The sequence below is a fragment of the Aquarana catesbeiana genome, linkage group LG08 (assembly GCF_042186555.1).
Source record: "Aquarana catesbeiana isolate 2022-GZ linkage group LG08, ASM4218655v1, whole genome shotgun sequence".
Lineage (NCBI taxonomy): Eukaryota > Metazoa > Chordata > Amphibia > Anura > Ranidae > Aquarana > Aquarana catesbeiana.
This window is the reverse complement of record NC_133331.1, coordinates 24815488-24835904: the sequence shown is the minus strand read 5'-3', so window position 1 is coordinate 24835904 and position 20417 is coordinate 24815488. Positions and strand designations below refer to the sequence as shown.

Below are 20417 nucleotides of genomic sequence, written 5' to 3'. Positions count from 1 at the left end.
TTGGGGTAAGAGTAGAAAGGAATATACATGTTGACAAAAAAGATGAATGTTAATCTTTTTAGCTAATGGAAATTAGGGATGATCTCCAGGTTTGGGTCGAATATGAGTTCAATCCAAGCCATTTACCATTTGCCAAATGGGGGAACTAAATAACCAATTTTGGCCAGTTTGCCCACCCGCTAAACTGCTGCTGCTGAAGATGGAAGTCATTCCTTTAGCAGTGGTATTACTACCGCCACTTAATGACAACTTCCCACTGATTGCTAGGGTGCTGGGTTGCACAGCTCCACTGGTTCACAAGAGACTGGAGGTTGCCTGTCGACAACAACATCATCAAATTTTAACAACATGGGGGGCGTGGCCTGACCTGGAATGAAGATGGCTGCTTAGCTTGGAAGCTCCTGCCACCTCACGATCTAAACTCAATTTACAGGAGGCCATAGCGAAACAAATCTGACTGAACTCATGGGAACTGCCTCGAGGAACACATCGGCTTCCCGATCCCGTTCACCCAGGGAGCAATCTGACACCACGGGACAGAACATACCAGAAATGTTCCGCTCCGGCAGGGGAAATATGGCGTCTTCCCGCTCAGGGAACTCGCATACAGCATCTCTCTCACAAAGGAACTCACCTCAGCCTGTCATCCCCCCTACTATCTCATCGACAGGGAATGACCCAGAAACGCACTCTTCACCTCAGTTAAACATCCATGACCTGAGAGCGATAGCAGCGGACATTAAAGATACGCTCTCAGCGGCAATTTCAGAGCTACGCCTTGAAATCCACTCACTCAACGACAGAGTGCAGGCCGCGGAAAACATGGCGGACCGTCAAGAGACACAGATTCGTCAAACCACACACCAAGTTGATACTCATACCCTTCAAATGCGGGACATGCAGAGGCATCTCGAAGACCTCGATAACCGAGGCAGACGCCATCATTTAAGAATAAGAGGAATACCTGAAGCGATCGACGGCAACCAATTGCAACCATCGATAACTGCTCTCTTCAATGGCCTGTTAAATAAGCCCCTGCAATCCCCTATCGAATTGGAACGGATCCATCGAGCCCTGAGACCCAAGGGAAGGGACACTGATCCCCCACGAGACGTGATCTGCTGTCTTGTCAATTTCCAACTAAAGGAAGAGATTCTCAGGCAAGCCAGAGGCAAATCACAAATCATCCATGAAGGGAAAGCTGTTCAGATATACCAAGATCTCTCCGGTATAACGCTCCAACACCGCAGAGACCTTAGACCCTTGCTGGACGTCCTCCGCTCTAGAAACATACCTTACAAGTGGAAGTTCCCCTTCTGTCTCTCTGCCTCCACACAGGGACGCACAGCGCTACTGAAGGTGCCGGAAGACCTGCCTCACTTCTGCGAGGCTCTCAACATCCCGCTGGTTGAAGTGCCGAATTGGTACGCTGATTTTCGCCGTTCGGCTATGAGGAGAGATCACCCACCAGAGGAACCTATGGAGACACAAGGCACAAGATACCGAAGGAGACACTCTCCCTCTACACACCGAAACCCCCACCGCGAATACAACGCCGCGGACTCCCCAAACGCGAGACGAGCCCGGAGGGACCGCTGAATCTCCTCTCGCCACATCGGTTGTAGAAGATTGCGGTCTTACCGCTCTCAGTTCAGCTCAAGACGCAACAGTTATTTTTATGTTTTTATGTTCTTATTCCTTGTACTCAACCCTTGTTCCCCAGTTGGAATGTTTGATATACTTTTATTTGTTTTCCCATCCTGGTCAATCTGACCAGTCTAGGGGACATGTTTCTTCTCGAAAGCTCCCACTGCAGGGACGCATCTCCTCCCCTCGGCTCTACAGCAGCGAACTTACGCTTCACTGAAACTACACTCCCCAGAATGCATCCCGAGTGACTTCCGGATGAACGAACTGCCCAATACTCACGAGTCCCGGATTTCCCTCTCCTGCCTGTTGTTCACGGATTCTTGCGATGGATATGGCTGGAGCTGCGTCGGACATCACTTGTTTACTCTGTCCATCTTTGGAGATCAACAAGGATAACTACACCCTCTCCACTCGGAACAGAACAGATCTATCAAGAACTGGATAATCCCCGTCCAACACATGCTGCCACCAGTGAGCTGTACTCCGTACTAAAATGCATCCTCCACAACAGGAACTGCTCCAAATGCAAGTACCTTCTTCTACTCGGCGAGCAATAATACATTTAAGTATGCATAGAAGAATCGGACTCATATATTAGGTATGATAATGACCCAACACCCGGTTAACATACTCATATTGATATATAGCTCTCCACTTCTACCAACACTTACTATACTCTATACAATCTTCCCTGCACCCTAATCTGACTATTTCACATACCAGCATATGACTTTACCTTATAATCGCTCTTTCACACTTACAGGAGCTTAATCCACCTGAATACAGGCCTCCGCCACACCCATTAGTGCCCTTGGTAACTTGTATACGGAAAGTCTCTCTAACGAATGTTTTGACTAATAACTATTTAGGATTTATTGTTGATAAGATTTTGAGGCACCGTTCAGTGCCGTTATGCTTTATTTGAAGTACTGTGTTTATACGCCTTTCCGTTGTGCTACGCTTCCCATAGGCTAAGATCACTGTATATGGCTACGAAATAACACGGCTTTCTACTAATAATACATGCCTTTACACTCCCTATCACAGCCGCACAGCATCTCATAGAACTCCCATGAATATCTCTTACACCCTCCATATTACATTGTCTCAAAAGATCTGAGAGTGGCAGGTGTCTCATGATACGCAATACTCTCAATCCTTTCAACAGTCTCTAGTGACAGATCACTTTCACCCCCCAAACAGTGGTGGATTTCTGAGCAGTTCCGCAATTTTGCGGGGTGTTCAGTATCTCTACTCTGTACCTTACCGATTCTCGAAGATCATTGAAGCAGGGGATAACTATCCTCCGTGCCTCATCGGTTATCTATTAGGGTTATATTACCCAAACCTCAACTCACTACCTTAACAGCGAAACTCCTTTTCCATTCTTACCCTCGCCCCCTCTTACCCCTAACCCCTCCCTCCGTGTCTGTTTCTAATAGAAGCAGCGAATTCTACTAAACTGCTGACATGGCATACTCTAACACGCCAATTAACCTATGTTTCGTCAATATACGTGGTCTCAACACTCCTGAAAAAAGGTCTCAACTACTCTCTTCCTTGCAAAAATCGAAAACTCATATCGCACTGATCCAGGAAACACACTTTCGCACGGACGCCATACCTAAACTTCTAGATAAAAACTTCCCGACGGTTTATCATGCGTCTAATAACGAGGCTAAGTCGAAAGGAGTGTCCATTCTTATTTCAAAAAATTGTCCACTCAATGTCGCGGACGTACAACGAGACCCTCATGGGAGGTACATCTTTCTGAAGGGCACCCTGCACAATAAACCCATCACCGTCGCAAACCTTTACGCACCAAATGCCGCACAAGTCACATTTTTTCGTTAAACACTCCAACAATTATTAACTTTCCAGTCAGGCACTCTAATAGTTGGGGGAGACTTTAATATAGCCCTAAATCCTTCATTAGACACATCTAACGGAAGGTCTGCTCTGACATACAAAGTCCTTCGTGCGATAAAGCTTCAATTTCAGGGGTTGTTACTCCATGACACATGGCGGACTCTACATCCAACGGAGAAAGACTTTACATTTTTTTCCACGCCTCACTCCAAATACTCCAGACTAGACTACTTCTTCCTCTCACAAAATGACTTATCTCTTCTATCCAAAGCGACTATTGAACCAATGATCTTGTCAGATCACAACTCCATCACGATCACCATACAGCTTCCCTCCATACAGACAGTACCCCGCATTTGGCGTCTTGACAGTTCTTTACTCACAGACACGGAAATAACGAGGTCCATATCACAAAACCTAACCCAATACTTTGCGGAAAACACGCAAGCTGACTCCTCACCCGAAGTAATTTGGGCTGCACATAAATGTGTAATAAGGGGTACCCTCATCTCCTTAGCGGCAAAAAGAAACAAACTAAAAAAAGAAAAAATAACGCAGTTAACTAAACGTATTTATTCCTTAGAACAACAACATAAAGCCTCTCTAGCTGAAAGGGTTTTAATAGAACTAACAGAGACAAGAGAAGAACTTTTGGCAGAATTACACAAAAATTTAAAACGAAAATACGCACTATCCCAAAAGTGCTTCTACGAATTTGGAAACAAATCTGGTAAGTTATTAGCTAGAGCCTTACAAGCAAAAAAGGCTGCACGTACTATCCATATGATCAAAGACACATCAGGAAAGGCATTCGTAAAATCAGAAGAAATATCCAACCAATTTGTCCAATATTTTTCTAAACTTTATAACTTGCCCATATCTCACCTAGCTACCAACACGGAAAATCGCATGACAGCTATACAAGACTTCCTTCGGCAATATTCCCCTACGCTCATCACGGCAGAGGACGCCGCCACTCTTGACTTACCACTATCTCTAACTGAAACTTTAACTGCACTGAAACAATTAAAATCTGGTAAAAGCCCAGGCCCGGACGGTCTAACGGTCAACTACTACAAATCCTTCCCTGACATCCTTATTCCCCATCTAGTAAATGCCTTTAACAACCTCACGCCATCCAGTATTGCAAACAAAGACATCCTTGAAGCACACGTCACCCTGATCCCCAAACCAGGTAAAGACGTGACCTCGGTTTCCAACTATCGCCCCATTTCCCTACTAAACGTAGACATCAAATTGTACGCCAAAGCCCTGGCCAATAGACTCTTACCCTTGCTTCCCGGGTTGATATCTTTAGACCAAGTAGGTTTTGTCCCTGGACGGGAAGCCAGGGATAATACAATAAAAGCTTTAAATATTCATCATTGGCTCTCTAGTTCCTCGACACGCGGTTTCTTTCTATCGTTGGATGCTGAGAAGGCGTTCGACAGGATAGCCTGGGATTTTATGGCCGCTGCCCTTCACGCTGTGGGTATACCTCCACACTTTCTCCAAATGATTTTGGCGCTATATTCAAGTCCCACGGCTAAAGTCAGGGTAAATGGCCTCCTGTCGGACGCCTTCTCGATATCCAACGGTACCAGACAGGGTTGCCCATTATCCCCTTTAATCTTCGTCCTCACCATGGAACCCCTATTACGTAAACTCAGAGAAAATCCGGACATAAAAGGCCTTAACATTCACCACAAACAATACAAGTTGGCTGCTTATGCAGATGACATTCTGCTCTTCCTCTCAGATCCAATTAATACTATCCCTAATCTACTTAAAGACTTTGCTTTTTTTCAATCACTATCCAACTTAAAAATTAACTTTGCTAAATCCAAAGCCCTGAACATCTCCCTACCCGACCCCTTAGTGGCACAATGCAAGCTCAATTTCCCCTTTAGCTGGGAAACACACAATATCACCTACTTAGGAATTAAAATTCCTAGGAAATTAACTGACCTTTACCCAACGAACTTTCAACCAATATTACAGACCTTACAGAGCGACCTACAAAAATGGCAGGCGGGCCCATTTTCTTGGTTTGGGAGAACCGCGATTCTGAAAATGAATATTCTTCCTAGAATACTCTACCTGTTCCAGGCTATCCCCATAACTATACCACTTTCTTTTTTCTCGTCATATAAAAAGATGTGTAGAACACTTATATGGTCTTCTAAGCCACCCAGGCTCGGTTGGACTAGGCTTACTTTGCCCAAATCCAGAGGTGGTTTGGGTGTACCAGACATTCAAAAGTATCATTGGGCTTGCCACCTGACTAGAATCGCCGACTGGCATCTACATCAACAAAACAAAAGCTGGATACACTTGGAACAGGTGTTCGTAAACATCCCCATCCGTCACCTACCTTGGATTAACCCTCAGAAAATACCGAAAGGGGTCCAATCACACCCTCTCATCGGAGCGACTCTATTGAACTTTAAGGCGGCGTGTAAACACATGCAACTACACCCCTCACCTGGCCCCATGACACCTCTAGAAGACAACCCGGACTTTGAACCCGGTCTCACTCTCCACACACCATTGGCAGATCCGCTAAGACCCCGGCCCTTACTTCGGCAACTCTTCCTTAATGAACGACTTATGACACATCAGGCCATGTCCTCTAAATTCCCAGACCACCACATCCCTTTTTACAAATTCTTACAAATTAGACACTTCATCCAAAGCTGCACCCCCATGACAAACATACTCAGGGAACCATCTCAACTTGAACACTTATGCAATAGTGAGGGGCCCCAGCGACACCTGATCTCCAGTATGTATACTATGCTCTTTTCAACACACCATATTAAGGAAGACAAACTGATTCGTGATTGGGAAACTGATCTGCAGTTGGACCTGTCCTCTGAAGAATGGGAACACATATTTCAACACATGCACAAGGGCTCGATTAACGTTTCCACGCAAGAAAACAAATACAAAATTTACACAAAATGGTACAGAACCCCTGATAAGATCCACAAATTTTACCATACCATTCCCCCAACATGTTGGAGATGTAAGGAAGCCAACGGCACTTTTCTCCACATCTGGTGGTCATGCCCACTCATCCAACCCTATTGGTCTGCAATCCACAGCCTAATTTCCAAAATCACGACTTATACCCCTGATTTCACACCAGCTCAATTCCTTTTACACCATACCTCCATCCCTCAATCACATTATAAAAAATCCCTTGTGCTCCATCTTATTAACGTGGCGAACCAATGTATCCCAGTACATTGGAGACAAAGTTCTATCCCCTCGATCACAGAATGGACACAAAGAGTTAACAAAATGGCCGAAATGGAACAACTCATTCACCAAGCCCACGACACTACAGCGAGTTACAACAAAATTTGGTCCTGTTGGTTACACTATGCTAATTCGCATGCTATGCTCAACTCCCCCTCCGCCTTGATCACAGTGACCTAACTCTCCACACAACTACATCTCACATAACACCTCTGTCCCCCACCCACTTTCCCTCCCGTCTCCCCTCTAGTCTCCTCCCCGACAACTACACCTCCCGTATCACACCTTGGGTTCCTAAAAGCAAATTATAAAACTTATATTGCTTGTCGATCCGAGAACTCGACATACAAATAGTGCCACACTAAGTAAGAAATGCACTGCGGAATGATGCCCTTTAGTAGGGGCTCTCTCTCTCCTCAGCATCTTTCTCTTAGAAATTACATGGGCCCTCATTTCATTTCATTTCATTTCATTCCCTTGCCTTTCTACACGGCTATCTCAAGTTCCAACTTTCCCCGCAAATTGCACACGAGAGTACCCCTCACCCGGACACAGAAAGATCCCCTCTGGGGTGTCCGGAGATAAGGAACTACAGAGTTTAACTCAATAGCAGTTGACTGCGATAATTTCACGTTTTTATATCATATACCATTATAAACCTATCCCAGAAGGAATGCCTGTCCACATTCTGGAGACAACATTCTGCCCATTCTACCCAAACACTCTTGCCCTACTGTTTTATCAAGCTCTACGCAAACCGTTTGTGCTCTATGTAGCCCTCTTCAGAAAACATATTTGGACAAGAAGGGTATTGTTATTGTTATTGCTAATTTACACCTGTTTTTGCTTCTTACGTCTTGGCAACAGTCTACATATAAATGAACTATGTGTATTTGATATATGTTTTACTGTATTATTTGCTGTATTCCTGTCAAAATTCAATAAAATATCTTTGAAAAAAAAAAAAATTTTAACAACATGAACAAAATTCCCATATGATTGATATGACACCTCCTTCTTCATTGAGGGCTAATGATCCAAAAGCAAATAGTCCCTTAATGATGGTCGATGATTTTCCTTAAGTAGTATTCAGTCAGATCAATTTTTTTGGTTTTGTATAGAAAGAGGAATAGTTAGCACCTCTTTCAGGTTTTTATTAATCGCTGTGTCTCTGTTGATAAGCTGTCCCCTCGCTATGTGTCTATTTGACGTCCAGGATTGTGAGCTTAATTATCCCTTGCACCTCTCTGGATTGCCTTCTCCACACATTTTGAAGCAGAATTAAATACTCAATGATTGCCACCTTTACAGTCACCACTGGTGGGCTGTATGGAAAATCATTTTAGGGAGGGTAAACAAGAAGCTCAATTCACAGCAATGACTTGGATGTCACAGACAGTAAGTTATAGGAAGGTTTCCCAACAAGAGACACAAATGACAATACTTTTAAACTGAGAAATATTTTGGCTGCAGTTCTACTTAAAATGTATTTAACCAATTCTTGACCGCCGGCCGTCAGATGACGTCCTTGACTTTGTGCGGGTATAACTGAATGATGCCTGCAGCTACAGGCATCATTCAGATAATGTCTTTTTCAGCCGGCGATTCCTTACACCATAAGAATGATCATAACGGCTGGTCAGCAGGTTGATCATTCTTACGGGCGGTGAGAGGGGACGTTCCCCCCCCGCCCGCCACCCTCCGGTGCTTCTATCGACTCACCGCTGCCATCGGTGAGTTGGAGAATGGATCCGCTGGCCCCGGATGTTTACCATAGAGATTTCTGTGGACCAAGTGGTCGCCGGAGTCTCTATGATCGTTTGGAGGCCGGGCACGATGTTATGATGTCACGCCCAGCCTCTGTATTCAAACAAATGGCGCCACCTCTAGCTGTCCCAGCCTAGAGGTGAGATGTGGGGTCTTATTGACCCCATATCTCACTGTAAAGAGGACCGATCATGCCATATTCCTATTACAAGGGATGTTTACATAAAAGTGATCCAAATTATTATTATTTTTTTTTTAAAGTGTCAAACTAAAAAAATTCAAGTAAAATTAACATAAAAAAAAGAATTAAAGTGCCCCTGTCCCCGTGTGCTCGTAAACATAAGCGAATGCATACGTAAGTCCTGCCCACATATGAAAATGGTGTTCAAACCACACATGTGAGGATTCGCCCCTAACGTTAGAGTGAGAGAAATAATTCAAGCCCTAGACCTCCTCTGTAACTCTGAACATGTTAACAGTAAAAAAATTTAAAGCGTCGCCTATGGGGATTTTTAAGTACCGAAGTTTGGCGCCATTGCACGAGTGTGTGCAATTTTTTTAGCAGAAACCCTAGAGAATACAATGGCGGTCATTGCAACTTTTTATCTTGCACAGTATTTGTGCAGCGATTTTTCAAATGCATTTTTTGGGGAAAAAAACTGTTTCATTAATATAAAAAAAACACTAAAGTTAGCCTAATTTTTTTTGTATAATGTGAAAGATGATGTTATGTTGAGCAAATAGATACCTAACATGTCACGCTTTAAAATTGCGCACACTCGTGGAATGGTGCCACACTTCGATACCTAAAGATCTACATAGACAAAACTTTACACTTTTTTTTACAAGTTACATGTTTAGATTTACAGAGGAGGTCTAGGGCTATTATTATTATTATTATTATTGCTCTCACTCTAACGTTTGCAGCGTATGTAACATGTGTGTATCTGGCTCTGATACTAGCCAGTGCCTCACCAGCCACTGACTTCACCGCACGTCCCTGGTACTAAGATCACATCAGATTCATTATGCATCTTTATCTTCTTGATTACTCTTCCAAATTTTAAATTAGGAAATACTGAGATTTCATACTAGTTAATTTATTTCTAGGATCCTCTGGTCAGAGACGCAGTGTCCTGTCTGCGGAATGTTGCTGTGGATGTGAGCAATGTATACACTTTGGCTCTGCTGGCCTACACCTTTACACTGTGCAGAGAGACAGAACTCAGGGAGGCTGTATTGACCAAACTGGAAGAAAAAGCTATACGAGAAGGTGAGGAATAGATTTACTAAAATGATTCTAGGCAGAAGTCATTGTATACTTTAACTTAATTTTTTTTTTAAATTGTTTTCAAAAATGTAATTTATTCAATTGCAATCCTTCTTTACACCCCTCTTCTGTTGGGGCTGAAACTAAGTGCCCCTGATTATTAAAAGGGGGAAAGAATCACATACAAATATAATTACCCTGTAAGTGGAAAACCTAATAAAAGTGGGATTTAGGCCAATTATATATTATTTATGTTTATACTTTGTAACCACTTCAGACCTGGAAGGATTTACACCCTTCCTGACCGGGCCCTTTTTTGTGATATGGCACTGCGTCGCTTTAACTGACAATTGCCCGGTCGTGCAACGTTGTACCCAAACAAAATTGACGTCCTTTTTTTCCCACAAATAGAGATTTCTTTTGGTGGTATTTGATCACCACTGCAGTTTTTATTTTTCGCGATATAAACAAAAAAAGAGCGACAGTTTTGAAAAAAAGCAATATTTTTTACTTTTTGCTATAATAAATATCCCCCCAAAAATCTATAAAAAAAAACACATTTCTTCCTCAGTTTAGGCCAATATGTATTCTTCTACATATTTGTGGTTAAAAAAATCTCAATAAGCGTATATTGATTGGTTTGCGCGAAAGTTATCGCGTATACAAAATAGGGGATAGATTTATGGCATTTTTATTATTATTTTTTTTTTATTAGTAATGGCAGAGATCTGCAATTTTTATCGTGACTGTAACATTGTGGCGGATAGATAAGACACTTTTGAAACTATTTTGGGACCATTGGCATTTATACAGCGATCAGTGCTATAAAAATGCAATGATTACTGTGTAAATGTCACTGGCCGGGAAGGAGTTAAACACTAGAGGGTGATCAAGGCGCTATGTGTGTTCTAACTGTAGGGGGATGGGCTCACTACAACATGACAGAAATCACTGCTCCCGATCACTGGAAGAACAGGGAAATGCCTTGTTTGCATAGGCATCTCCCCGTTCTGCCTCTCCGTGCCACGATTGTGGGCCACCAGTGGACATCGAGTCCGTAGCGCCCACTAGCCGCAGATGACGCAGTGACTTATGGGTACGGTGTTTTGCGCACTCGTGCCACTTTGCTGACGTATATCGGTGTGAGCTGGTCGGCAAGTGGTTAAAAGTTATATTTTATCAAGTATTAAATAAGTCGCTGCGCTAAACAATAAAAATAATAAAAATTGTAAAAACAGTGTCAAAAACAGTGTCTATATATATATATATATATATATATATATATATAACATCTCATATTAGTCTCCAAACACAAAAAACAATGTAAGTGAACAGTCTCTTGAAGTGAATACACAATGTAAGTGAACAAATATTTTGTGGAATTTTCACCCAGGTGCACCTCCACTTTGAATCATGTGAAATGCTTGCTTGCTTGCTTACCAGAGATCTAGACTCCAAATTCTTAAAGTTTAGACAAGCATGAATGATACACATAAGATCTATTTGGTTCCCTCTGTTTAGGCTGAATAGTGTTATGGCTGACAATGAAAATCGTTCCAACTCACAAACCATAGGGGAAAAAAATGGTCCACATAGTGTAAAACTTTATGATATTTTATTAAAAGAAGATGATACTAAGAACTCACACAACTCCAGATATCCAGCATGTAAAAAATAAATGGTTTGGCATGCCCCTGAGGAAGTCAACTCTGACAAAATGGGCAGGGCAGAGTCCATGTCTGTGATGTTACTACGCAAGTCGAGATTGTCTACATGTGGACTAGTTTCTGGGAACTATTGATTTTTTTAAATGCTGGATTTTATATGGAGGTACATTATATGGTTAAAGTACGTGGACATCCTTCCAAATTATTGGAGTTTAGGCAATTCCAGTAATGATTACTGTCAAAGCTAAACCATACAGTAGAAAAAAAATGTTTTAGACAACTGTCACCCTGCCCTGAACTAGCCCTTCTTATTATAAGTATTGATAACTACCCGAAGGACTACAGACAGGTTGTAACGCACATACTTCTAGCAGCCAGGTCTCTAATCCTAAGGCAGTGGAAGTCAACATTAGCCCCCCCAACCTATCAGAAGTAACCGATATTGTTCATATGAATCAAACTAATGAAAAACTTCTAGCTTTCAATTGACTATCATATAATACATTTCAAGAAGCATGGAGCATTTGGCAAAACACTTAAATATGTTTTTGAAATTGCACTTTATAATTGTAACACATCTGAGTACTGTACCTTCTGTACCCACTTTACTTCTGTTGATCGGCAACTGTTGACCCTGTACAAACGTTTTATACAAATTTTTTGTACTAATTTCTTGTTAAACTTGTTAAAAAAAATTGCTAAATTTAATGTTTTTTAAAAAAAAGATATTTTAGATAACTGTGCACTTTGAAACTTGGCATGGCAATGGTTTGTGGAAGGCTCTTTTCTGTTCTAACATGGCTGTACCCCAGTATAGAAAACCATGTGCTTGAAGATATGGCTTAATGACTTTAGTGGGGGAACTCAAGTGATCTGCACAGAGCCCTGACCTAAGCCATTCTGAACACCTTTGGGAGGGATTTCAACACTGATAGAATGCCAGGTTTTCTTGTCCAGCATGAGTATTTGACATCAGCGATGCTCTTTTGGCTGAATAGGAACAAATTCCCACAGGCACTCTCCATGTTCTGCCCACTATTCTCAAAGGATTTCCCCTATCGTACATTTTAGTCTACACTTCAAAATATCACGGAAGGACTTCAAAGAAGAGTGAATGTTATTATAGCCACAAAGAGGCTGCCCACCCCTTATTAATACTCATGGTTAGAATAAACTCATGGTCAGGTGTCACCAAAATTTTGGCCATATAATGTTTGACAAAGGATTAGCAATGAATTGTGGTTTGAGAGAGAAACCTAACTCTAGCTTTGATGTGTCACAATTTTCTTTAAATGCCTTTTGCAATGTCTCCTTTTGTCCTGGCTCATGCCAATCCAAATTCTACAGACATCCTGCACAACCTATAGTAAGGTGCTATGTTCAGTTTTTGGAGCAAGACAAGATCATAGTGTAATTATGTGATGTCGTCATATTAACAGATGGACAGCTCCACTGGGCGCGGGATTCTGCTCCTCCCATTCAAGATTCATACTGGTACAGAGCCCCATCTGCTGAGGTGGAAATGAATGCCTATGTCCTCCTGGCTCTACTCTCTGGACCTAAACCTGACCTGGGCAAAGCTACAGAGATTGTGAACTGGCTGAGCAAACAGCAGAACCCCTATGGAGGCTTCTCATCTACACAGGTGACTGATAACATTCCAGTGTATTACGTATCTCATTGCCACTTAAGATCAAGTCCACCAAAACATCACCATTACAGCTGAACGGTATTGCGGTAGGTTAAATCACTGACATACTAGTTAAATGTTTCAGTGACTGCAAGAAAATAAATGTCAACAACCCAGATGCCCAGTCTGTACAACTCCAGAAAAGCCATGGTCAGAGACACATTTGAAATGTGCACCTGCTTGGCTAAAACAGACATCAGCAGATCACATATACAGTATCTCACAAAAGTGAGTACACCCCTCACATTTTTGTAAATATTTTTTTATATCTTTTCATGTGACAATGCTGAAGAAATGACACTTTGCTACAATGTAAAGTAGTGAGTGTACAGCTTGTATAACAGTGTAAATTTGCTGTCCCCTCAAAATAACTCAACACGAACCCATTAATGTCTAAACTGCTGGCAACAAAAGTGAGTACAACCCTAAGTGAAAATGTCCAAATTGGGCCCAATTAGCCGTTTTCCCTCTCTGGTGTCATGTGACTCGTTAGTGTTACAATGTCTCAGGTGTGAATGGGGAGCAGGTGTGTTAAATTTTGTGTTATCGCTCTCACTCTCTCATACTGGTCACTGGAAGTTCAACATGGCACCTCATGGCAAAAAACTCTCTGAGGAACTGAAAAAAAAGAATTGTTGCTCTACATGGTCATGGCCTAGGCTATAAGAAGATTGCTAAGACCCTGAAACTGAGCTGCAGCATGGTGGCCTGGACCATACAGCGGTTTAACAGGACAGGTTCCACTCAGAACAGGCCTCGCCATGGTCAACCAAAGAAGTTGAGTGCACATGCTCAGTGTCAAATCCGGAGGTTGTCTTTGGTAAATAGATGTATGAGTGCTGCCAGCATTGCTGCAGAGGTTGATGGGGTGGGGGGTCAGCCTGTTGATGCTCAGAATATACGCCGCACACTGCATCAAACTGATTTGCATTGATGTCGTCCCGGAAAGAAACCTCTTCTAAAAATGATGCACAAGAAAGCCGCAAACAGTTTGCTGAAGACAAGCAGATTAAGGACATGGATTACTGGAATCATGTCCTGTGGTCTGATGAGACCAAGATAAACTTATTTGGTTCAGATGGTGTCAAGCGTGTGTGGCGGCAACCAGGTGAGGAGTACAAAGACAAGTGTGTCTTGCCTACAGTCAAGCATGGTGGTGGGAGTGTCATGGTCTGGGGCTTCAAGAGTGCTGCCGGCACTGGGGATCTACAGTTCATTGAGGGAACCATGAATGGCAACATGTACTGTGACATACTGAAGCAGAGCATGATCCCCTCCCTTCGGAGACTGGGCCGTAGGGCAGTATTCCAACATGATAACGACCCCAAACACACCTCCAAGATGAAAACTGCCTTGCTAAAGAAGCTGAGGGTAAAGGTGATGGACTGGTCAAGCATGTCTCCAGAACTAAACCCTATTGAGCATCTGTGGGGCATCCTTAAATGGAAGGTGGAAGAGCGCAATGTCTCTAACATCCACTGGCTCAGTGATGTCGTCATCGCGAGGAGTGGAAGAGGACTCCAGTGGCAACCTGTGAACTTAGATGCTTTGGTGAACTCCATGCCCAAGAAGGTTAAAGTGCTTGTAAACCCTTGTTTTTTTTTTAACTTTAAATAACAAACATATCATATCTTACCTCCACTGTGCAGTTTGTTTTGCACAGTGTGGCCCCGATCACCATCTTTTGGGGTCCCCCGGCAGCGCTCCTCCTGACATCGATAAACCTCTTGGGAGAAGTGCTCTCCCTGGGGGTTACATTGCGGGTGTGCTCCCGAGTCCAGCATTTGCATGCATAGACACAGGGGTCCGGTCAGTGTCAGAAGTTTTTTCACCTTAATGCATAGGATGTATTAAGGTGAAAAAACACAAAGGTTTACAGCCTCTTTGAGGCAGTGCTGGAAAATAATGGTGGCCACACAAAATATTGACACTTTGGTCCCAATTTGGACATGTTCACTTTTGTTGCCAGCCATTTAGACACTAATGGCTGTGTGTTGAGTTATTTTGAGGGGATAGCAAATTGAAACTGTTATACAAGCTGTACAGTCACTACTTTACATTGTAGCAAAGTGTCATTTCTTCAGTGTTCTCACATGAAAAGATCTAATAAAATATTTACAAAAATGTGAGGGTTGTACTCACTTTTGTGAGATACTGTATACCTACCTTCCTTTTATGTTTGAAAGGAGTGAAAAGAAAGCCCCACATGAGCTACAAGTCATGGTGTCTTAACTCCCACAGTGCTATTGGCTCCACTGTGAGAGCACTGATAGGCCCAGTGCTTTCCCATGGGTGAGTCACATATTCCTCTATACCCTGAGGTACAAAGTACATCCTTCTGCTTCTTGCATTAAAAAGAGCATTAAGAGAGCAAAGGACAGATTAATATCCATGGAAACCCCTTGCATCAGAACAGCATACTAAAGCTTGTACTACGGTATGCACCAAAAACCTAAGATACAAATGTAAACTGAAATAGGTAAAACTTAAAATTCCTAACATCCTAAAAAAATTCTGGTGGGGATTTGTATCCATATAAACACATCTACAAGTGTGAAAATGGATCTTTCATAGGAATATATGAAGAACCCAGCAGTGGTCTGGCAACACCACTGTTTGGCATAAAGCTGAGTGTACAATAACAAAACCTGGGAAAATGGAGATGGAATTTCATTGTGATTAGTGGGGGAGTTTTTGTACTGTATGATCATTATTATATTTTTTGTTGGTTTTCTTAGATCTTAAAGAAAATCTGTTACTTTGTCCATTTATAATACTAATGCCCCATACACACGGTCGGATTTTCCGATGGAAAATGTGCGATCGGAGCGTGTTGTCGGAAAATCCGACCGTGTGTAGGCTCCATCACACATTTTCCATCGGAATTTCCGACACACAAAGTTTGAGAGCTTGCTATAAAATTTTCTGACAACAAAATCCATTGTCGGAAATTCCGATCGTGTGTGCACAAATCCGATGCACAAAGTGCCACGCATGCTCAGAATAAATTAAGAGACGAAAGCTATTGGCCAGTGCCCTGTTTATAGTCCCGACGTACATGTTTTACTTCACTGTGTTCAGAATGATCTTTTTTTCCGACAACTTTGTGTGACCGTGTGTATGCAAAACAAGTTTGAGCCAACATCCGTCGGAGAAAATCTATGGATTTTGTTGTCGGAACGTCCGATCAATGTCCGATCGTGTGTACGGGGCATTATACTCTCTCTCTATACTCCCCCCTGTTTTTTTTTCATCTGTTGGAGCCCTAAGTCTAATCTCTGTGTAAACTATATGCAGGTCAATGTCAAAGCTTACACAGGGTTAATGACCATTTCTCCTACCCCACGTTACAGTGTTTTAAGTTGACGATCTAATGCCCCCTCATACCTAAATATTAACCTGGTATTTCCATGGGCCCCGTCAGATGAACAAAATGGTAGGGGATCACTACAAAGATGAGTATCAGTGGGCGGGTAGGATTTCAAGTGAACCCTTAACTGTGCCCTAAATGGTCAAAGTGATACATTTTTTTAAAGACCAAATGTTTAAAAAGGCTGACCTTTATTTAGAAACAATATGTTAGTTGCAGGAACTGAGCACAATTCAAAATCTGCTACCTTCACAAACATAATTTTCTTATTCTATGTAGGACACAGTTGTGGCTCTCCAAGCTCTAGCCAAGTATTCAGAGCTCACATTTAGTGATAAGGGCGATGTGACTATGACTGTCAGTTCCAGTTCAGGATTTCTGGAGAAGTTCCATGTAGACAAAAACAACCGCCTCCTCCTTCAGAAAGCATCACTACCGGCTGTTACCGGAGATTACACATTGTCTGCCACAGGGAACAGCTGTGTTTTCGCACAGGTAAGAGGAAACCAACACTCTGCCTTCTTTTTTCTTGTGTATAGTCATTCTCAAACTCGATTTTCTCTGCTCACCACACAGGCAGTCCTGAGATACAACGTCCCTCCACCCAAAAGGGACACCAGCTTTTCATTAAAGGTGACAACACATTCAAACAGAGAGTGTCTCGGGGATCCAGTGACAAATTTTGAGATTCACATTGATGCTTCGTGAGTTTTATTAGTGTTTTCAATTATTCATGGGGGGGGGGGGGTCTCAGTTAAAACTTGGAGGGTATAACGTGACCATAATTTGTTGATGAATGGTACAATAAATAAAATATTCTTAAAATGTCTAACTCTTACTCACTCAATTGAAGATGTATTTGTGTTTCTGTTGGAAAGATTTTGTCTCACTTCTTGTACAGAGGGGATCTCAGAGACTTTTTAGTGAGATCCCTGAAACTGAGCACGCAGCCCCCCCCCAATACCCTGGGGGGGGTTGAGGGCACTATTAAAAGGAAGCCAGTGTGTACAGATCAGCCTAGTATGGTTTCTCTCCAGGTTATCACATCACACACAGAAATGATTGCTGATAGCTAACTCAATGTGTGGCACTTGCTTACGGATGGGTGTTGCTGCTGTTGGAAACTACTTACCTAAAAATGATTCTAAAGCATTAGGGGCATGACAGGGTATTTCATTCTAGCCCTGCATTTTATCTATTTATGTTTTACTTTCACAGTTACACTGGAACCAGAGAAAGAACGAATATGGTTGTTATAGAGGTGAAGATGCTGTCTGGAATCATTCCGATCAAGAGTACAGTGAGGAAGGTAAGGCTGGCTGCTGATAAAATATTCTATTAGCATACATTAAAGTGGTTGTAAACCCTCACATATACCCAATGAAGTGAACAGCCTCAGGTGATACACAGAGATTAAACAAACCCTCCCACATTTGTTTTACCTATTTATCTGCAGTCTTCCCCTGTCAGAAGCACAGAAGAGAGGGCAGAGAGACTGCAGTTACAGTGTGAGAGCTGATTGGAGGAAAGGCATACCCCCCACCTCCTCCACACAGCAGAGCTGTGTTGTGAATAGACAAGCCCCCTCCCGACACACAAATTTATCTCATGTGTCAGGAAAACTTCTCATGCTGATAGCAGAGGAACGAAGCACCAGAGAGAAACAACATTTAGAGCTTTGGAGAGAGACAAGTAAACACTACAGATATACAGTATGTGCTTTGCACAGATTCCATGACTCAAATTTACAACCACTTTAGGGGATGGCCTCTCTTGCGGCTCCGACTCGAGGGCCCTGGTAGGATATACAGGAAGCACAAGAGTCAGGAGTGGCACGAGTGCCTGGCAGGATCAACAGCAGGAAGTGGGTCTGGAATTCAGGAAGCGCTGTGCAGTAGAACTTCAGATTGAGCTGGAGGGTAGACTTGAAACTGGAAGGAGATGGATCAGCAGACTGGTGCAGTAGACTGGAACCGGATAGCAGACTGGAACACAGGATAGCAGACTGGAACACAGGATAGCAGACTGGAACACTGGTGCAGCAGACTGGAACCGGATAGCAGACTGGAACACAGGATAGCAGACTGGAACACAGGATAGCAGACTGGAACACAGGATAGCAGACTGGAACACTGGTGCAGCAGACTGGAACACTGGTGCAGCAGACTGGAACTGGATAGCAGACTGGAACTGAAGTCAGTATACTGGGCTGGAGAGTCAGACAAGCCGGATTGAAAACCAAGCGGACTGTGAATAAGCCAGAGGGTCAGGCAGAAGAGTGGTCAGACAAGCCGGGGACGGATGCAGGCAGAAGACAGGGATGGTTGCAGACAAGCCAGGATCAGATGCAGGCAGATAACTAGGATAATCAGGGACAAGCCGGGTCTTTAGTACAAAACAGATTCTCAGGGATCAACACATGTAACGCTGTAGAGCAGACGGCAAGATCGCCCACGCATGTGCACAGGTGCGCGCGATCGCGCAACTGCACGCACAGGGCGCCTGTTACTGGCAGGATCTTCCTGACAGTATTGCCTGTCCAGGGATATTTTGTGTATGGTCATTTTTTTTAACACTTAAGGAAACTGGGCATAAGGTGTACACCTAAAAACTTAATTTCAGCTCCCAATGAGGTGGTTTCTTGTGCTCTCTCCCTACTGCAGCCATTCTTTCAACAGTGTCAGCAAGACATTTTTTTAAAAAATTCAATCAATCTTTATTTAACAATTTTTTCTTTTACAATGTACAAAATTTCCATATACATAAATATAAAAAACAATCACTCTATATAGAAAAAAAAAACAAAAACAACAACCCTGCCCCCAAAGACACAAATAAAATTATCAAACATAAAAACAATCATTTTATATGAGCTGAATTCCAGGTGCCAATCCCAAGGATTCAATCCATAACTTCCAAATCTTTTCAAATCTAGCTACACATCCCCTCCTTGTATAGGCCAACTTTTCTCTTATTATCATATTATTAACCATTCTCAGCCAAGCTGATTTAACTGACGGCAGAGGATCTATCCATTTCCGGGTAATCAATTTCTTATCCTGATAAAGGCATCTTAATATAGCTATTTTTGTGGGCGGAGGGGCCATGTGGTGTTCCATATACCCCCAACACACACAATACAGGGTCCATTTGCAAATTTATTCCAAATACCAATCTTATTGTACCTATCACCTCTTCCCAGTATCTATGCAGTTTGGGGCACCTCCAAAGCAAATGGATCAAATCCCCAAGTGCACCCCCAGACATGCATCTGGACGTCTCCCAAACAATGATAGTCTTTTCGGTGTATAATACGTCCTATGGATGGATAAAATTGTGTCAATTTCTGGGCTACTGAGAGAGATAGTAGATCTATTGATTGTAATATACTGCACCACTGATCCTCTTTTATCTCCCCCACATCTTTTTCCCATTACTTACTAGGTAGTTGTAAATCTTTTTTTAATGCTTTTAAATGTATGTTCCTATACAGTTTTGATATCAACCATTTTATAGATGTGGTGTCTACTAATGATTTTAATATAGGGGCTTTACTTCATTCCACCCTTACATACTTAAAATGAGTTGTCAGCGCATATCTTATCTGTAAATATTGATATAAGTATTTGTTTGAAAGCTCAAGCTCCTCTCTCAGCTTCTGAAACACTTTCATCACCTCAGAGTATAATTGTGACAATCTTACTACCTCAAAAAACAAGAAAGCCTCAAAACTTAAACTGAAAAGTACAAAATCAGGAAAGGGGAGGTACCATCATCCAAACTGAATCGGAAATTGGGGTCAGGGACAGTTCCCCAAGCTAGTCTCCAAAGATAATAGAATGGACTATCTCTGTACCAATAGAACAACAT

The 20417-nt window shown here is 42.5% G+C and overlaps 1 protein-coding gene across 1 annotated transcript in view; it reads left to right on the top strand.

The window, feature by feature from the left end:
* LOC141105639 (alpha-2-macroglobulin-like) overlaps positions 1-20417 on the top strand; it is a 205295-nt gene that overhangs the window by 157649 nt on the left and 27229 nt on the right. Inside the window, exons 28-32 of the mRNA XM_073595610.1 lie at positions 9661-9823; positions 12927-13132; positions 16827-17042; positions 17124-17251; positions 17766-17856. Of these exons, the coding sequence (XP_073451711.1) occupies positions 9661-9823; positions 12927-13132; positions 16827-17042; positions 17124-17251; positions 17766-17856 (804 nt within the window). The remainder of the gene's footprint in view (positions 1-9660; positions 9824-12926; positions 13133-16826; positions 17043-17123; positions 17252-17765; positions 17857-20417) is intronic.